The 13598-nt window shown below is 36.0% G+C and overlaps 2 protein-coding genes across 2 annotated transcripts; one reads left to right on the top strand and one right to left on the bottom strand.

Moving 5' to 3' along the window:
• Positions 1 to 3148: 3148 nt before the first annotated feature.
• Positions 3149 to 4756, top strand: LOC143582576 (14-3-3-like protein 16R). Its single transcript, XM_077065104.1, has 4 exons — positions 3149 to 3680; positions 4277 to 4399; positions 4479 to 4595; positions 4685 to 4756. Exons 1-4 carry the CDS (start codon positions 3186 to 3188, stop codon positions 4739 to 4741), a joined length of 792 nt encoding a protein of 263 aa, XP_076921219.1. The 5' UTR covers positions 3149 to 3185; the 3' UTR covers positions 4742 to 4756.
• Positions 4757 to 7052: 2296 nt separating this feature from the next.
• LOC143582575 (VQ motif-containing protein 9-like) lies at positions 7053 to 7978 on the bottom strand. The gene has a single exon (XM_077065103.1). The coding sequence runs from the start codon at positions 7923 to 7925 to the stop codon at positions 7131 to 7133; it is 795 nt and encodes a 264-aa protein (XP_076921218.1). The 5' UTR covers positions 7926 to 7978; the 3' UTR covers positions 7053 to 7130.
• Positions 7979 to 13598: the final 5620 nt, after the last annotated feature.

The following is a 13598-nucleotide window of genomic DNA, read 5'->3' as shown; positions in this document are numbered from 1 at the left end:
CGCAAAAGAGGCCGGTCTAGCATAATTCATAATACATCAGTCCGTGAAGTGATCCCGGCCTCTCCATAGATCCTGCATAAACACGAGAACCTAGTGCACCGGATACGGCTATTTGTAATTTGTAATTTGTAAACGTAAAAGACAAAAGAAAAAACATTTAAAATACTAAAAAAGTATTGGGCAATTGGTTGTGTTGTCTCTAAATGGTCCCATGTGTCTGGCAGTCAAAGCTCTCCCAATGCATACCTGCCAGCCCATCTTACTTGCACGTGCCCTCAAAACAAAACATTTACTCTCAATATATATAGGACAAACTTTGGTTATCACATACATTTAAGACAGATGATGAGGTGTATAGGAAACTTTCTCTCTGTATCCATAAACAGTTAAACGTGTTGTGTCATTTATATATCTTAACTATATTTTATTAACATAGTAATTGATTTGATGATGTGTAGGTGTAAGTTGTAATGAATGTCATTGACTGACATGTCTGGTGTTTTTTTTTCTATAAAACTTGTCTCTTTTTTCACAATTCTCACAATCCTTCATAGGTTATACGTGTGTTCATCAGGCTTTACCCCTCCGTCTCTCCTCTACATCAGACTGGTGTCCTGCAAGAATTTTGATTGACTCGATAATATGTTTGCACTCTAGTGTTGTTGTTTTATGAAACTAACTTTGGAAAAATAGTTTATACATATATACACCAGTGGTCATTAGAGGTGCGAAGAGTGATTAAGCATAATATAAGACAAACACAAGTTATATGATGTTGTATATCTTCTATTCAACATGTTTCGCTTGTCATGTATTTAGTCAAAATATAAGTATTCTTTTTTTATCATGGATTATTGCCGCCACTAAGGTATGTCTTCTCCTATGCTTCTTTAATGATATTAGGAGTTTATGTGACAACATGTGTGGATTGTTGAAACGGGGTTAGGGTGAAAACATGCTTTGTAGCATGAATCAAAGCGGGCAGATAACAATATTATTACCCGTAATAATTATCCAAATCGACCTATATCTAAACCGCTTATCGTGTATCCAATTCAATGATGTCACGTAAACATTTACTACTTTTGAGCATGTACCATCACCCCAATATTATATTTATGCATTTGTGGTTGTGCTTAAGGACGCTTCCACATAAATTTATGTTATTTGTGTTTGCAGTTTAGGAATTCCAAACCTTTATGCAATATTCTTTTTTAGTATTGTAGTAAAGTTATTGAAATTGTGTGCACACCATTATATTGGGCCTAAACCCAACACACAATTTCAAACCTTTGGGAACTTTGAATTTGTTGAATACTTGGTTAATTTAAATATATGTATTTTCATATTTTTATCAAATAAACTACTTAACGTGTATTAAAAACTAAATAATATATGGGGTGTTTAGTATTTGGGTGACAAGGGTATAGGATCATTTCAGAAGTTTTTTTTACAATGAAAAAGTGGCGAGAAGTGAAGGTGTAACTCCATAAATCCCTAATTTCACTCTCTTCTTATGTGTAGGTGCGTTGTGTAGGTGCATATGTATATGTGTAAGGTACGTATGTTTGTATATGTGTATGTATGTTTGTATGTGTGTATGGTACATAGGTTTGAATGTGGCTCGGTACATTTATATTGTTTGTAGGTTGATTTGAATGTGTAATTAAGACATAAATACAACCAAGCCTACATATATATATATATGTGAGCATCATAGTGAAAGGGAAGTGAAATTAAGGATTAATGGAGTTATACATTCACTTTTCGCTGTAAATATCACTTCTCGCAAGATCCATCCCCTTGGGTACAATTATTAAACCGGAAACTAAACAACCAAAATCTTCTTCAAACGAACCAAATTATATTCGATGTTCGACCAAACCGACTTAGTTATTTGAAGAATTTTGGTTGAGTTCAAAACACCAGTTAGTGTTAAAAAAAATTCTATTAATTTTTTAAAACGATGGTTTATAAAAATATAAAAGCCCGCCACCACAACACCACTCCACCTCCGAGCGATGCCGCTACCCATCATCTACACCTTCCATAAATTCGCACACACATGACATAAATTGCAAGGGAAATAAGGGTTATGACAAATTTAGGGCTCCATGACTTTGTTATTTTTTTGTAATAGGAAATTTTAACAATATCGTTTTTAATACATGGAAATTTGAAGAATAATATGCTATTATATATGAAATCTTATGTAAACATTCTCAATAAACAATTATAAACAATCACCTTTTCTAATTTATTAAGTATTCGTCATCTTAATTGTTTTAGTTACATATCCACGTTTAGTTACACTTTAAAACAAAATTGCAATATTGCATCAAAACTCAACATAAATCTATATAAATAAACGTCAATTATAACTAACTCTTAAAAATCGAATAGCAAATATATTTCCCTTATTACGATATTAGATGATCTTAGTATTATTATCAATGATCATTCAAATTGCATCCATAATTGCAATTCTTTCTATTTGGAAGGCAATATTTCCCTTAAATACAATACTATATTTCTTATCATTATCAGTCATAATTCAAGTAATTACATCTATTATTAAAATTCTTAATTAAAATAATTTTTTTAAACGAGTTCAACAGATCCAGACCATTATTGTACACTCATTGACAAATGATCACCTATGTCCGCGATTGCAACTACCACCGGTAACCCCGCCTGCCACCAATTCCTCCCACTACCTAAAAAAAAAAGAAAAACACCAAACCCGGGGTAGTAAAAACCGGCCGTACCCAACCCGGTGTAGCCAACTTTTGGGGTACGAACCACGTTTCATACCATTAGAAAAAACCATACCCGGATCCATCAAAACCGATTCCATCCCAACCATATCAAAACCTAAACCGGCCAACACCTGATTAAACCCTTAGCAAAACGGGTCATCGGTCCCTACCTGACCCAGCTCAGACTTTGTTGGCCAAACTCGAAACCAGTTGCTACTCATTTCAGGACCCGGTTTGCACACCTTTACCACTTTCAAAAGGCCCACTATAGTAAACCTCTAGCTAGCTTATTAAAATTTTATTATTATTATTGTTATAACAACATTCCTAATTTTAGGCTATAAAATCTCCACCTCTCTCACAATATTCTCCCATCGTCAACTTCTTCTCTCCAAAACCCTAAAACCCTAATCAATCTCCAAACCAATGGCATCACCATCATCATCACCATCACGTGAAGAACATGCATACATGGCCAAACTCTGCGAACAAACCGAACGCTACGAAGACATGGCCAAACACATGGAACACATCACAACCACCATCACCGACTCTGAAGAACTCACAACCGAAGAACGCAACCTCCTATCCGTCGCGTATAAAAACGTGATAGGCGCTCGGCGTGCGTCATGGCGAATTATATCAACAATCAAGCAGAAAGAAGAGTCACGTGGTAACACTGATCACGTGGCAATGATCAAGGAGTACATGTTGAAGATTGAGAAGGAGCTTACGGACATTTGCGGCAGGATATTGAAGGTTTTGGATACGAAGCTTGTGCCGACTGCGAGTGCGGGTGATTCCAAGGTGTTTTATTTGAAGATGAAGGGAGATTATCATAGGTATTTGGCGGAGTTTAAGACGGGAGGTGAAAGGAAAGAAGCGGCTGAGAATACGCTTATTTCTTATAAGGCGGCTCAGGTATATGCGTAATGAGTTAGTATATAATGTATATATGTGTGGTTCCTTGGGTGGTTAAAAGTGAAATTGCACTAGACGTTATTTTACTTATTTCATGAAAATAACAGGCATCATGTGGTGGTGTTGATGGCCGAATAGCAAGGCTACATGCACCAATCAGTCGGTGTCTCAATGGTTGAGTACTTGAGTGTTATGTGTTTTATGTTCAAGGCTTGATGCAAAACTACTATTGAGTCGGGGGTCTTACCAAAACTAGTCTCACTATTCCTATGGGGTAGACATGAACAGTTGAATTGAATATATGATTGCTGTAGATTTGTTATCTATGATTATTTTGCTAGAAGTTTGTTACAATTCGTGATGTGATACGCGTTTTGTGACTCGAATAAAGTTGTTTTGAGTTGTGATTTGTGGATCTGATTGTATAGGTTGAAGTTTAATTGAATAACTTGACCTAGGCAATTGATTTGAACATGATTAGTGTAGATTTGTTACATATGTTAAGTTATGGCTTCAATTATGGCTGTTTTACTAGAAATTAGGTTATTTGAAGTTATAAGTTTTAGGAATCCAAAACATAAATATTAATTTTGCAGGATATTGCAAACGCTGAACTCGCTCCAACTCACCCAATCCGTATAGGATTGGCTCTTAACTTCTCAGTGTTCTACTATGAGATTTTGAACTCACCGGACCGTGCGTGTAGTCTTGCCAAACAGGTATAAGATTAAAAAACTTGGACAAAATTGTTTTGAGAGTAAGCATTAATAAGATTTATTTATCTATTTATTTATTCAGGCGTTCGATGAGGCCATTGCTGAGTTGGATACCTTGGGTGAAGACTCGTACAAGGATAGCACTTTGATCATGCAACTTCTTCGTGATAATCTTACTTTGTGGACTTCTGATATGCAGGTATAACTCGAGTTTCATATTTAACTTATAACGAATGACGTCATCCAAAAAGCTTAATTAATATCTATTGTAATTGAATGTTGATACAGGATGAGGGTACTGATGAGATTAAGGAAGCCAAGCCAACTGAGGAACATAAGGAATGATACCAAAATCGGTTTCATCCATTTATTTTTATTAGAAAAAAAAACGATTTATTTGCCTCTTTTGAACTTCATTGATTTATGTTTGTTACTATTTTAGTGCGTCGAATTGAATAGTCGTCTATGCCTTTTCAAGTCACATTATGTTGGTGGTTTCCTTCAACAAGTAAATTTCATGGACAATGTTTGGTTGTCGTATGAAAGCAACGTGTCTGGGACGGGTAAATCTTTACTCGTGATTATAAAACCACGTCTCATATGTGAAACTATACCTACTACTCAATACCTGTTTGATTGTATGTGTTTTCTCTTATGTGACTTTGGCACAATGAATGGTGTTAATGCACAAAAAGTTGCACATATGTCGCAGCTGAGAAACACGTACCAACTGTAACAAGACTCGTGTAATGTTTTGGATTTTTCGTCGGGTTTTGGCTTTTTGCCATCCCTGTTTTCTTCGATGTGGCTGGCACAATGAGAGGTATTGATGCACCGTCAAGACTCAAGAGGGGACTGACTAGGCTAAACGAAGGCGGCAGATCAAAACGGTTGTTCTTGATGGCCAAAAAATTGCACTATTTCTGCTAGGAAACACAAGCTAACAAAACTCATATGAACCTTCCATCAAAAAATGCATACTAACAGCTTGCAATGGTCAAGGAGATTGGTAAATTGATCGATTCACAAGTTTTGAGTTTGAACGTATGAATTTGGTTGTAATTTTTCATATTCCAAGCAATTCGTCGCTAGCATTCGGCCATTCTCAAATTTCTCAATTGTTACCAACGTATTTAAACTTAACCCGAAGAACATTCATGTCACGATTTTCATCTCCTAAAACAAGATAGGCACCGTCATGGCATGATTTCCTTGTAAAATAATAATGTATCAAAATGTTCAAGATATTCGGTAATGCAATTCGAAGGGTCACTTTGTTCGCTAATTCAATCGATGACGGTGATATTATTCCAAATTCAAACAAAAAAAATGATATTAAAAGTCCAAAATAACCAACTTCTCGATAGTTACAAACTCATTTAAACTTAACCCTAGGAACATTCATGTCCCGATTTTAATCTCTTCCATCTCCTAAAACAAGAAAGGCACAGTCGTCAGTCATGGCATGATTTCCTTATAAAATAATAATGCATCAAAACGTTCAAGAGATTCGGTAATGCAAATCGAAGGGTCACCTTGTTGCGAATTCAATCGATGACGGTGATTTTATTCCAAATTCAAACAAAAAAATGATATTAAAAGTCCAAAATAACCATATAAAACCTTTGGCCTTTTGGTCATGATTGTCCATCAATAGGGGACTAGTCAAAGACTAGAATATAATGCTAGATTTGCTTCAATCTGTAGCATGTCCATATCTGTAAAGTTATACGACCGGGTCTATGATGACATAAGAATGCTATCTTTAGATTGTAGTTCATTAAATGTTAGCCACTGCCTGAAAAAGATCACAACAAGGCCAATATTGACCACAAATTGAAGTAGAGAATAGTCAACAAATCAAACTTACCATGAATATTCAAACACTTCTTGAATGTTATTCCATGATGTTGAAACATGTTTTGACCAACCTTAATCTTGTAAGATGATTCTTAAACTTTTGATTATGGAGGTTAAAATGTAATAAATCAACTATTGACACTTAAACCACCCAATAACTTCACTAAACAAGAAAATATAACATTTGTGCAAGACACATCTCAACGTATCATAATGTGAATCCCCGACTTATCTAATCCTAATAACGGGTCCCGATCCCTTAATTCTTCCGATCACAAGATTCATGATTGCCAAAACACAAACCACGCTCTCCCATGATGCTTTTGATAACGGGATCCCATGATTACCAAAATAATAAACCACTCTCTCCCCGTGATGCTTTCGATAACAGGATCTCATGATTACCAAAAATAAACAGTGATGTTTTCAATAACTGGATCTCACGAATACTGTTTATAAACCACCAAAACTAAATAGTAAAACCGCATTATAACAAATCTCAAAACTTGGATTACACAATTTAATCAAAAAACATCCAAAACATATAGATCTAGAATTGAAAACAAATTATGCATGAGAAACATAAATTTGTCTACCATTTCAGGTAAAACACATTTTACCATCCTTACAACCAACCAACCAACCTTTTATAAAATGAAACAAATAGAAAACCTAGGCTTTCTTTTTACATATTCCAATCATGTACATATACCATCATTAATCAAATTTCTCAATAATTCAAACCCCTAATTTTCAAACTATCACATTTGCCCAATTAACTATTATTATTATTAAATTTTAAAACTTTCTTCTTATTTTTATCCCCCACTCACCCGTTATAAAAACAAAGCCTTATCCAACACCTTAACATTAATCATACTGGTTTCCACCTAGGGCTCGGCACCGGTGGTGTCGGCGACATCGGCATTAATTGTTGAAACCCAAATTCATTGGTCGGCGAGAACGGAAACCTTGGCGACGACGTCGGTGGGAGACACCTGAACGCCAACGGCGATGCGGGTGCCGTAAACTCCGGCACCGGCGCCGGCGGAGAAAATCCGGCGACGTTTGTCTGAAAACACCGCATGTAGGCTGATATAGGCGACTCTGCCGCCGCGTCCACCGCCGGCAACGGCGGCAGCGGCGACAACGGCCGGTGAACACCGTAAATATTCCCATGTGGGAAATTCACATTGGGATTCAACGGCGGCGTTACGGCGGTTGACGGCGGCCGGAGACCAATATGTTCCAACGGCGGCGGACGGATCTTTTGCAACCGGGAGCTTTGTGGCTTCACCGGCGGGATGACGGCGGCGTTGACCGCCGCGTTGACCGGCGGCGGAAGCCTTTCATGGACTGGAGAGCCGGTGAGCCTTTGAACAACATCCCGGAAGTCACTTTTGCTGACGTTATACACCGGCGGCTGGTTGTGTTGAAGATTGGACGGCTGAGATTCATCCAGAGGTTGATGATGATGATGATGATGATGAATTTGAATTTGATGAAGTGGGTTTTCAAATTCAAAGGGTTTTCTGAACTGGGGTTTTGAAATCTTGTGAGATAATTTATGAACTTGCTTCAAGTACTGATCTTTGTTGTTAGGGTTTGTAGCAGAAGATTCTTCACCAGTTGAATGACAGCTTTTATTATTATTATTATTATCCATCATTCACACACTCAGTCAAGAATGAATATTATCTCTCTCTATATTTATATATGTATCTACACATATATGTATATGTGTGAATGTAACAATTTGTTATAATAATAATAATATAATATTTTATCTGTCCCGATAAAAGTGTCTTAATTTGAAAAACATAAAGTTTAAGGTATATTATATTATTGTTTTCTTTGTTTACCAATTGATAATAATACCCTTAGGGTCCATAAATATTGTTTATTAATGTTAGTTGTGTATGTTTAAAAGTAAACTTGGAAATTTTGCTAATAAATTTAAAAACGAACTTTAGTAATTAAACAAATAAAAAGAAAATGTAGACACTTTTAATGGAACGAGAGGAGTAATAATAATAATGTTGCCTTAATATAAGTGTTTACGGACGTTGATCTTAGGTGAGACTTTTTTCCCAACTCGAAATATAAGTGTATTTTGACGTGACGAATTTAGTCAGTAGCTTGTTTATAGAATTAGCTGGTGGTTCAAAAGTAGTAGTAATAATAATAATAATAATAATAATGTGGATATTATTATTTGGAGAAGAAGAAACTTTAAGAAAAAGAGTGATATGTGTTAAAAAACAGAGACAGAGAAACAATATTATATAAATCGAGACATCTTTTAATGTTGTAGATATGTTTGAAGGGAGAGATAGGAGTAGAGGTGCACAAACCGGTTTTTTTAAAAAAACCGGTTCGGTTATTAACCGGACCGGTTTTTTTTTTGCCCGGAAAAAAACCGGTTCGGTTAATAACCGGACCGGTTAATAACCGGTTTTTTGATGTCAAAACCCTAACCGGTCTAACCGGTTAGGACCGGTTTAGAAACCGGTTAGAACCGGTTAATAAACCGGTTTTTTTATTAACCGGTTTTTTTATTAACCGGTTTTTTTTATTAACCGGTTTTTTTTTTTTTTTTTTTTTTAAATTTCGCGGTTTCAAATACGAATATTTGTTTTTTATATTTTGTACTTAATGAAGACCATTATTTTTTCACAGTATAAACAAACCGGTAACTACAAGGCAAAACGGTAACTACAAGGCAAAACGGACTGACCGAAGCCATTCTTTGCTTTCGTTGTTAGGGTTCTTTGCTTGGAATATGAGTATGAGTGTGTGTTGGTGAATGTGTTTTCAACAAACCAAAGATTAAAAACACATAACTTTCATTTATAGTTTTTACATTAAAAATACAAACATTAAATCGTTATCGCATATTCGTAACTCAAAAATACAAACATTAAATCATTAACACTGAAGAAATCTCTGCCAAGAACTGTTTCTTTAACTAAATTAGAAAAATCCAAATCAACAAGTAAATAAGAGCACATATTAGGAAAAAGAATGCTTAGACACGATTACATGAACAACTTGCTGTTTCTTACTCATGATTTGCCTCCATGTTTGCTGTTTCTTTAACTAATTTTCTTCGCTACCCGATCCCGAGCTATTTCTTAGGTAATCGTCGTACGCGGCTTCTTCATCGGTCATTGGTTGAGTGTGTCCTTCATTGACCTCGTCTTCATACAAGCCCGCTTCATACTCCATTTCCCCCTCGAGTGAGCGTTGATGTTGTGCCCTATCTAAAGAGTCCAAGTAATCCTTGTAGCAAATCGACATCTCTATAGCTGGTGCAGTGAGTCGAGTCCTCCTAATCGATATAACCCTGCCAGAAACAGAAAAAGCAGACTCCGAAGCTACCGTGGAAGCTTGGACCGTTAGTAAATCTTTGGCCATGGCGGCGAGGATCGGAAACTCATCCTCCTTACCTCTCCACCAAGCCAGCAAATCAAGACTTCTAAATTCATCCGGAGTCATGTGTTTCACAAAGTTGGTACCACCATACCTTCCAAGTTCACTGCTTGGGGTGTTTACCTTTTGACGTTTACCGGCGTCTTCCCAAATCATGTAGTACATCCCCATTTCAAGGTCGGTTTGGGATTGGGATTGGGCAACAGCTCTTAACGAGTCATGAATTTGGGAAGACGACCCGTATTTTGTAAGGTAGACATCATACATGTTTGACAAGGTGGTGTTGAAAGCATTCTTTAAAGTTTGGCTATAATAGGGGTTTTGATCGTCGTTTAACCCTAGCTCATCACAAATTTTTTCTATTAAAGCTTCAACACCACCAACATTGATGCAAGGGTTTAACGCAGCAGCACATGTCAAAACAGCGGGTAGTTCTTGAAAATATTTTCTAAATTTTTCTTTCATTTTTACACCCATATCAAAATAAGGTGCACCCCTACAATGAAGTTCACTCAACTTTGTGCACATGACAGCAATTTTTGGTAAAGCAATGGGGCTTGTTGGATAGTAAACCCCGGATAACCAGTTTCTAGGATCGTACGGTGCACATTTACCCCTACTTGACAAAATTTGATGAAACGCAATTAATGATTCTTTTTGTTGGATGGCTTTCTCAAACATATTACAAGTCGAGTTCCATCTTGTTGGACAATCCCAATTTGGCCCCAACCATTGACAATTAGCTTCTACACAAAATTTTTTGTATCTTGAAAATGTTTTATTGTTGCTAAAAACATCTCGTAACATTCTTTTAAAATTGTTTCTTTGCGTTTCGATCACGTTTAACCCATCTTGCACGGCCAAGTTGATAATATGTGCAATGCATCGGCTATGAAAAAACGCTCCATCACAAATAGGTTTATACTTTAATTTTAAATGGCCAACCGCGGCCGTATTGTTGGACGCGTTATCAAACGAAATTGAAAAGATTTTATGTTCAATCTTGTATTGTCGAATGACTTTATCCAAGATTTGAAAAATATTTCTACCCGTGTGCGGGTAATCAAACAATTGAAACGCAACGGTTCGTTTCATCATTTGCCACGACTCGGGGTCAACCCAATGAGCCGTCACACAAATGTATGAGTCGGGCGAACCATGAGGTACCGACCACACATCCGTTGTTAAGTTTACACCAGTTTGTAAGTTTGAAAAGTATGAAATTAGTTCGGATTTAGCGTTTTTCCATGCTTTAAGACAATCTCTTCTAAGGGTCGAACGACTTACGTGTTGGTAGCGTGGTTGAACATAGTTTTGCATCATCTCCGTGAATTGAGGGTTGTCGAAGTGGTTGAAAGGAAGTGTTTGTTGAATCACAAAGTTTGAAAACTGTTGACGTACCGCTTCAACGTCGTACGTAAACACCGCTCCTTGATTCGTCATCTCCGGCTGCGAACTACTTCCCGATTCGTCCTTCAAGGCCTTGCAAAAGGGCCTTTGTACATGCGCTTTTAAAGTGGAGTTTGCATCTTTGCCATAAAACTTCAAACAATGTTTGCATCGAGCTTTTTGGCTACCGTTAGACATTTCGCATAGGTCGAAATGTTGCCAAACATCATGGTTTCGTTTCGTGGGGATGACCCGAACGACCGTTTCTCCCGTGTTCGAGGCACCCATGTTGACGGATGAAGCAGCACTTTGGGAGGCCATGATAATCGACTACGAAATAAGAGTGGTATACTCGAGTATGAAATAAACGACTACGAAATAAGAGCGTATGGAGTGGTAATGTGGTATAATTGAGCGTGAGATAACAAAATAATCGCGTATGAAATAAACGTTTAGAGCGTTTGGAGTTGTATAATCGAGTGTGATCTAACCAATACCCAACCTAAACTATATATAGATGTTTGTGGGGGTAAAATGGTAAAAAAAAAAAAAAAACGGTCCAAAAACAAAAAAAACGGGCATATAGCCGTTATACAACGTTCAAAAACCGGTTTTTAACCGGTTAACCGGTTATGGAGAAACCGGTTAACCGGTTTTTCCATAACCGGTTAATAAAAAAAACCGGTTTTTCCATTAACCGGTTCGTTAACCGGTTTTGGATCTAGAACTTGTAACCGAAAGACGAACCGGCGGTTTGTAAACCGGTCAAACCGGTTTTTAAAAAACCGGTTTTCGTAAAAACCGGTTTCCGGTTTAAACCGGTAAACCGGTTGGGGAACCGGTTTTTTTGGCCATCTCTAGATAGGAGGGACACCACATGGACAATGTAGACTTTTGGACACACCAACCTTGTTTTCCGAATGGAACAAATTTGTTGATGTATCACTGTTTTCATTATATGGGTAACTTGGTAACTTTATGTTGAGTTGTCATGTTACATAAAGGTAAGTAATTAATACGTAACTAGTTGCTTGTCTATGTGCTTTGTTACGGAAGACTTTTTTTATGTAGAGTAAAAAAATCTATGCGCATCAGTGATGATGTGGCGTCGCGGCAGGACATAGGCTGGTATGGCCTCAGTACTGTATTATAAATTTGGGTGATCATGATAGAAACTTGTTGGGTTGTTTACGTAACTTAATGGAACTTTAAATTTGCCATATTAGGAAATTGTGCGTTTGATTGTGTATTTGATGAAGCCAGTCTCTTAGGGTTACCATTTGAAAAATTTTGCAATTATTGAAAACTTTAGGGTTACAATTTGTAATTTGTTTAACACGATTTTCACCGCACTACTTGCAATATGTATTATAATTAGTATTAAGTAAAAAGATGTGAGAATTATATAATGTATTTTACGTAGTAGTGTTTAGTAAATATAATTGAAGTCTCAAAAAGAATGATTAGATAAGCGTCTTATATATTACAGTTATAGTATGACACAAAGATATTTTATGTGTTAAACGTCGTTTTCTATGTATATTAAATATGTTAACATGTTTGGATTGGTTGAATAGTGGTGATAAAGAATGATTATAATCTATAAAGTATAGAATATGAATTACTTGACTTTAAGTCCAACCAAAACACTTAACAGTTAACAACGATGATTAGCTCTAAAATATTATACTTTTATGATATAAAACATAAAATAGAATATATGTTCGGTTTAAAAATAGAAAAGAAACTTATTAACGGGAATTGGGTAAAAAATTTAATAAGGGACAAAAATGGGTCAAAAAAGGCAGTTAAAACTTAAAGTAGTATCTGAAAAGAAGCCAAATGAAGAGTCATGACTCATGATTTAGTTGCCTTTTAACTCCTCAGGAGTATAATATTTTTATTAATTTTTCTTTTTCATGTCTTTTGTTAATTCCCATAAATATTGTGTAAATACATAGACAATGAAAGAAAAATGTTATTCTAGTCATTCACAACTTATTAATTTAATACTTGAGAATCGTTGTGTATACATTTAAGGTTAATGCTATTTATAATAGAGGGGCTACCAAGTGTGACGATTTGTATCATGTGATGCTCAGTTAATAAATGATGGATTTAAAAAATACCAATCTCAACCATTAGATCATGGATTCAAAGGTTTAGATTTATTCTTACTACTTCTATGAAACTATTTTTTTTATTATAACCCACTTATATATATATATAACAAAATAAAATATAATAATATAATAAACGTTTGTAATCATTTTATTTTATATTATCTATGCTATATTCTAAAATATTTGACATTTAATTCAAAGTGCTTATAAATATATGAATTAAAGTGATTACTCCTACCGCCCTAATTACTATAAACAACCCCACAAAAAAGACATGCAAAGGAGAGAGAGAGTGTTGGGTTATGCGGTTTTTTCACTTTTTATGAGTGGATACTGACGGTGAGCGTTTAAGTTGTCGATGGTAGATCGGATGCTGATGTTGGGCAACAACCGACGAT

This window comes from Bidens hawaiensis, unplaced genomic scaffold, assembly GCF_021521415.1.
Source record: "Bidens hawaiensis isolate Kalapana, Puna unplaced genomic scaffold, B.hawaiensis_p1.1 tig00031792_1, whole genome shotgun sequence".
Classification (NCBI taxonomy): Eukaryota; Viridiplantae; Streptophyta; class Magnoliopsida; order Asterales; family Asteraceae; genus Bidens; species Bidens hawaiensis.
Note: the sequence above shows the minus strand (reverse complement) of the source record. Positions and strands in the feature narration are given on the sequence as shown.